At 43.2% G+C, this 6100-nt stretch overlaps 1 protein-coding gene across 2 annotated transcripts in view; it reads left to right on the top strand.

Moving 5' to 3' along the window:
- The first annotated feature begins 3108 nt into the window (after positions 1–3108).
- ALKBH8 (alkB homolog 8, tRNA methyltransferase) overlaps positions 3109–6100 on the top strand; it is a 50417-nt gene continuing 47425 nt past the window's right edge. The window contains exons 1-2 of one of the 2 annotated variants that reach the window (XM_009643045.2): positions 3109–3158; positions 4449–4589. In XM_009643045.2, the coding sequence (XP_009641340.1) occupies positions 4458–4589 (132 nt within the window). In that variant the 5' untranslated portion in view covers positions 3109–3158; positions 4449–4457. Of the gene's footprint in view, positions 3159–3325; positions 3387–4448; positions 4590–6100 lie in introns of those variants that run through there. The other variant, XM_035898513.1, reaches the window with a different exon arrangement.

The following is a 6100-nucleotide window of genomic DNA, read 5'->3' as shown; positions in this document are numbered from 1 at the left end:
CGTGTTGGCTCGGGGCAGAGCAGCGTGCGCGCGTACCTGTTGTTATCCCCGGTACCGTTAGTGTTTCTAACGGGTGCCCGGGGCCCGTGAATTTGAGGGGTGTCGGTGGAGGTTTAAGTGCTGGGTGGCACTGGCGGAGACGGGGTGGGGATAAGAGCAGGGAGGTACCGGCGCCTTCAGGCGTATTTGGCCAATGCTGGAAATCTTAAATCTCCTCGCCAGAACCCTGAATTTTAATTTTTTTTTCCTCGAATTTAGATGTCGTTGTGTATGCAGCGCCTGTATACATTTATGTTTACGTGTCTGCGGCAGAAAACCAAGCCAAAACCGAATAAAGGGCTGCCAAGCTTCATACCCGAGCGCGGTGCTCCCTCTGCTGCCAGCTGCCGCTTAGCTCCGCTTCAGTAACGATGCACTTTCGTTTTCAGAAGCGGCTTCTGTAGCAATAAGGTTCCCCCGTTGCATTAGGCCTTTACATTACCCTTCGTAGTAATTTCAGGCCAGTTGCATGATGAGCTGGCATTGCAAGGGGAGACTGTTTCAGTGTATTTTCAGGAGCTGCTTTTTTAATACTTGTGAAAGGAGGTGATAACGGTAATGGATAATCCACTGCTGCGTGCTTTTTCTTCTATAGTCATGTTTGCCTTTGTAAAAGGGGTGTGAGATGCTTCCAAATAAAACGTGCCATGTCTATACAGTTGAGTGTGAATCTTTAGCTCAGAAATCAAGGCAGACTTGATTTTTTTTGTGCCTGCAGAATTGAGCCTCTGGAAGTGGTGCAGCAAACAAGGCAGAGAGTTTAGGCCCAGTTCAGAGACCAAGGGAAGGTTCTGCTGTCTCAGTAATGCAGGTAATGCTGTTTGAGATGCCTTCAGGAGCCGGAGGCATCTGGGTGTTGTTGGCAAGTGTGACGCGGCGTGTGGGGAAGGTCTTCAGCTGCTTCAGCAGCAGGTGAAAGGCTGGACAGTGTGGTGTAGGGCATCTCTGCCAGTGTCAGATGCTGTTGTTTAGGCAGCTGACTCACACCTTGTCTGTCCCTTGTTCTGTTGTTTAGTTCAGAGGTTATGAAAGGATGAAAAGTAGTCTTTCAACTTCAGTTTATGTGCTAGTTTGCCAAATATTGGGCTGTGACTTCTTGGCTTTTGCCTGGAGAATGTGGGGAGTTTGTGAGGACCTGACTGAAGGCCTGACTAAACTCAGAGCTGCTCTCCCCTGAGATCATATGGAATCTTCCAGTCCGCAGCACTGTAGATGTTATGGGAGAGGCCCGAGCCTTTCAGTTTGATACCTGTTTCTTCTGGCTGGGTCTGTTCTGCAGAGGCTGCATGACACTAGTCTGACGTATGGGTGATGTACATAGCTTTCATGCTTTTCCTTCTGAACCAGACTTGCATGGTTCCAAAGCCTGCACTTTTCTTCTTTTTCTGTAACCCCACCTCACCAAATCAGAGATGTCTCTCATATACTTCCCTGTGAAGTAGTCTGAGACTGCTTGTCCCCCTCCCCAGAAGATGGGGACCTGCATGTGGGCGGTCTGTAAAGCTATTGGCCTCTGTTAGCCTGTGAATGGCAAATAAAGTTGGGCAGGCCAAGACTTTTGAACCAAATCTGTTAATTGGACAGCTTGGTCATGGTAAGCTTGCTGAACAGGCCTACAAATCGGATGAATCCTGGTGAGGGTTCATCCCATTAGGGAAGTGTATTGGATGTAAACTTTTTATGCCTCTTTTCATGAGACTTCCACCCCCCCCTTGCCCCTTCTCAGGTACCTTTGCTTGCATTCATTTTTGTTGGGTTTTTTTTGTCTCACTGTGCTTTTTTGTCTAAACAAGTTTGAGATTTCTTGATCATTATTTAACTAATGAAGGTTAAGGGGACTGTTGCTCTCTGTGTATTTAACCCTAGCTGGAGATAAAGTAAAGAATCCTCAATAAGAAAACTATTTTGAGCTACTTGTCTTCAGAAGCAAGTGTGGTTTTGGCAAAGAATGAACTGCGGACTGTGTGCCGGTCTGCCATCAAGAAGGGAAAATGATTATTTTAGAAAGTACCAAGAGATTCAGGAAGAAAAGGGCAAAAAGCAGAGTATAAAATATGCAAGAAGCCCCTAGCAAGTACTATTGCTTTGAAGGGAAATGGGAGACAGTTGCTAACAAATCTGTAATAAAAAATAATTTTACAGAAAGGAAGATTCCTCTATAACCCATTGATCTTTTCAGGCTCTAAACATTGTTTCTGAAGTCACATGAAATAATTATTTCAGTACTCTCCTCCTCTTTCTGAAACTGTGTCCTGTTAGACTTTTGTCACTAGTGAGATTTCCTTCTCCTATATTTTGCCTCTGTTGTGTGTTAACATGGTTATACTTGAATTAGCTTGGAGTAAGAGACCCTAGGAACTGGCAAGAATCTAGTGGTGGTAGGATGGCTCTTGGTGCTGAGTAATAGTTTACTAGGGGTTTTTGTCAGGCTCACATGTAAATGTGATCTTTGTGGTCAGGATATGTATAAAAAATTGAATTATGCTATTTGGCCAGGATGTCAGGGTTCAAACTGTTACGGCCATCATGTGCCATCTCAAACTTGGTAGCAGGCATCTGATACCATTTCAGGATAGAATTGTTGGAGCCTACCATGCCATAACTTGCTTGGTTTGCTTGAAATTGTTGTTGCCAATTCATTTTCTTTGACAAGTGTTTTAATGCAGTAAAATCAGTTTGGGAGTGGAAGAGCAAGGGTAGGAGGAAGAACCAAAAAAATGGTAAGCAGTGGCAAAAGACTGAGTCTTCTTTGGCAGCATTTATTCTGCTCCTTTTTGGAGGATTAGAATCTGTTATTTCCACTGGGTACTTCTGTCATTCTGATTTCTTTTAAAGATTTTTCTCTTTCAGTGCTGTTAATAGTTGTGCATGTTGATGATGGTAATGCTGTAGCAGTCACAAGGAATACATACTTACAGCTCCTATGTGACTCTAATATTTTTATAACAATTTTACTAGCATATTTGCAAAGAAAATATTTGCTAAGTCATTAAATACAAACATCAAATACTAATATGAAATGGATTTTTTTTTTACCTTTACGATTTTCTGTGATACTTTGTAATATTACCAGAAGGTATACAAGTGGATGAATGACTTGAAGCAGTTGACACATTTAAGTAAGTAAATATAGTGATTGGTATAGTTGTTTGGGTTTTTGTCTTTCTTTTCTTAAAAAAACAGAAACAAAAACTTTTTTTGAGGTGAAGAGAAGATGAGGTGGAAAGATTGTTATCAGATCAATGATGATAAAAGCATGGAAAAGGACAGACAACTGCGGTTGGATTGTCCACCTGTACTGGTCGGAGGATTTTTGGGGAAGAGGAGAAGAAACCCCTAAAATATGGGTAAGGGGTTATGCTATAGGGAGAGGAAAAGAGAAAGGCAGAGTGTAGCCACATCAATGTCTGGGAGCTTCATCGTAGCTTTAAGTGAGGTCTGGACTCTTCCCTTGGGTTTGAAGGAACTGGCAAGAGAGAACAGAAAAGAAAGGCTCAGAGGGATATAGGAAGGTACTGTGTGATCTCAGTGTAGTGGTAGACCAGAAGTGATGAAAGATGCAGCAAAATCTGAAGAAGGCCAGTGACTTTTAAGTAACTTGCTGTTAGGTAAATGCTGCGTTGCCACTAAATCCAATAGTTAGTACACGTACACAGTTTTCCATTCCTTCTCATGACAGGAATGTGATTTGTCTGAATTTTGGCCTTGGGAGATGTGCTAAATAAGGTGTGGAGCATTCTGATTGCTAGTTCTTGGGCATATAAGTATTGAACACATTTTTCTACTCTCATAAAAAGCAATTTGTGCTGAATGTCATATTCACTTGAAAGTGGCAGTTAGGAAAAAGGAGCTAAATGGGAACAGTTCATCTCCAACTCAAGCATTTGGTGAGGCATGAATAACTTAGAAGCCAAGATGATACAAATCTCATGGCAGCTCCACATACATCTTTCTCCCATTCTGCTCTGGAGAGGCTGTTGAGAAGGAATTAACTGAAACTACTATGTGAAAACAGGAGGGGCAGGGAGGTTAAAAACTGCAAATGGATGCAGTGATACTGTGTATAAAGGCATGAAGAGGAAGGGAAAAATTGGAAAATGAAATCTAGCATCATGGCAGTCTTTATAAAAGCTTTATTTCTGGGAGGGATCCTCTTAATAAAGGAGAGTTTAATAACAGCACCTCAGAGATGGGGAAAATTGTGTTATTGTCTGAGGAAGAATGTACTTTGCAGACTCAGTTTTGTCAGCCACAAATAATTCATAAAATCTGGAATTATCAAAAGTCCTGTTAGTAGCCTAGAGCTGAGATATGAGATAGAGATGGGGAGGCTATCTCTCTAGAGCAGACTGAAGTATTTAATTTTTCACACAGGATGCTTACTATGTGTTGTTACTTCTGTTTCACAGGTCACCAGCATGGAAGTTAAAACCAGTGAAGATCATTTGAAAGTCCATAAAATGAAGAAGAAGATATTGAGGAAGCAGGTCAGAGCTCAGCATACGTTGATGAGACATGAGGGCATTGAGTGCATCTCCCATGCCACACAGGTGACTGGCAGTCTGATTTTTTTGGTAGTGTGAAAATGCTGCTTATGTGTGTTCTATTCTTCAGATATGCTTTGTCTAAAATTCAGTTCTCCCCCAAAATGCACTTCTTGAGTTTGAGGGTTTTCTGTGCCTCTGATTTCAAAGCAGAACTGTACTTGAGCAGTCTAATGTCAGTGAAGAGACTTTGGCCTTTGGATAAGTTGTTGGATTTTTTGTTTTGTTTTTTAAAATTGGAAACAGTAGTTCCTTGGGTTGAGGAGGAAGACGAAGCATGGGAAATGTTACCTTGTTGAAGTAGATAAACTTTCTCTGTGTGATTTCTTTTCTTCTCTGGCTTTTAGCTTTTGTATCTTTCTCTCCTCTATACTTCTCTATCAGGTGTGATTTATCTTGTTTAAACTCCCTGTTAAAAACACATCTTAGAAGTCTTTTCCACATTGTTTTCTTCATGTAAATACATTTAGGCTGTGGTTCTTTGGGAGTTGAACTGATTGACTGACTTGCAGCTGTTGAAAAGGGGACAACTTTCTATTCCCTTGGACAAAACGGGAGAAGATAGGAGGGAATTCAGCTTTCTTATGATGCTCAATGAACTTTATCATAAGCCACTTGATTTGCTAACCTAAAAAAAACTACTCAGCTTTTCGGTCTGTAGTTTTCTGCCACAGTAGAGAGTTACAGCAGATCAGAGTGACCTTGCAGATACTGTTGTAGCAAAAACTAAGTGGCGGGAACTTGCAGACAGAAAGGGAAGAAGTTACAGAATCACAGAATCGCAAGGGTTGGAAGGGACCTCAGAAGATCATCTAGTCCAACCCCCCTGCTAAAGCAGGCTCTCCTAGAGCAATCTACACAGGACTTCGTCCAGGCGGGCTTTGAATATCTCCAGAGAAGGAGACTCCACAACACCCCTGGGCAGCCTGTTCCAGTGCTCTGTCACCCTCAGAGTAAAGAAGTTCTTCCTCATGTTCAACTGAAACCTCTTATATCTCAGTTTGTACCCATTGCCCCTTGTCCTGTCGCTGGGCACCACTGCAAAGAGTCTGGCTCCGTCCTCGTGACTTTCACCCTTAAGATATTTGTACGTGTTGATAAGGTCCCCTCTCAGTCTTCTCTTCTTCAGGCTGAACAAGCCCAACTCTCTCAGCCTTTCCTCGTAGGGGAGATGCTCCAGTCCCTTAATCATCCTAGTTGCTCTCCTCTGGACTCTTTCTAGGAGTTCCTCATCTTTCTTGAACTGGGGAGCCCAGAGCTGGACACAGTACTCCAGGTGGGGTCTCACCAGGGCAGAGTAGAGGGGGAGGATAACCTCCCTCGACCTGCTGGCCACACTCCTCTTAATACACCCCAGGATACCATTGGCCTTCTTGGCAACAAGGGCACATTGCTGGCTCATGGTCAGCTTATTGCCCACCAGGACTCCCAGGCCCCTCTCAGCAGAGCTGCTATCGAGCAGGTCACCCCCCAGCCTGTACTGGTGCATGGGGTTTGACCTCCCCAGGTGCAGCACT

The sequence above is a fragment of the Egretta garzetta genome, unplaced genomic scaffold (assembly GCF_000687185.1).
Source record: "Egretta garzetta isolate BGI_Z169 unplaced genomic scaffold, ASM68718v1 scaffold217, whole genome shotgun sequence".
NCBI classification, from domain to species: Eukaryota; Metazoa; Chordata; class Aves; order Pelecaniformes; family Ardeidae; genus Egretta; species Egretta garzetta.
Note: the sequence above shows the minus strand (reverse complement) of the source record. Positions and strands in the feature narration are given on the sequence as shown.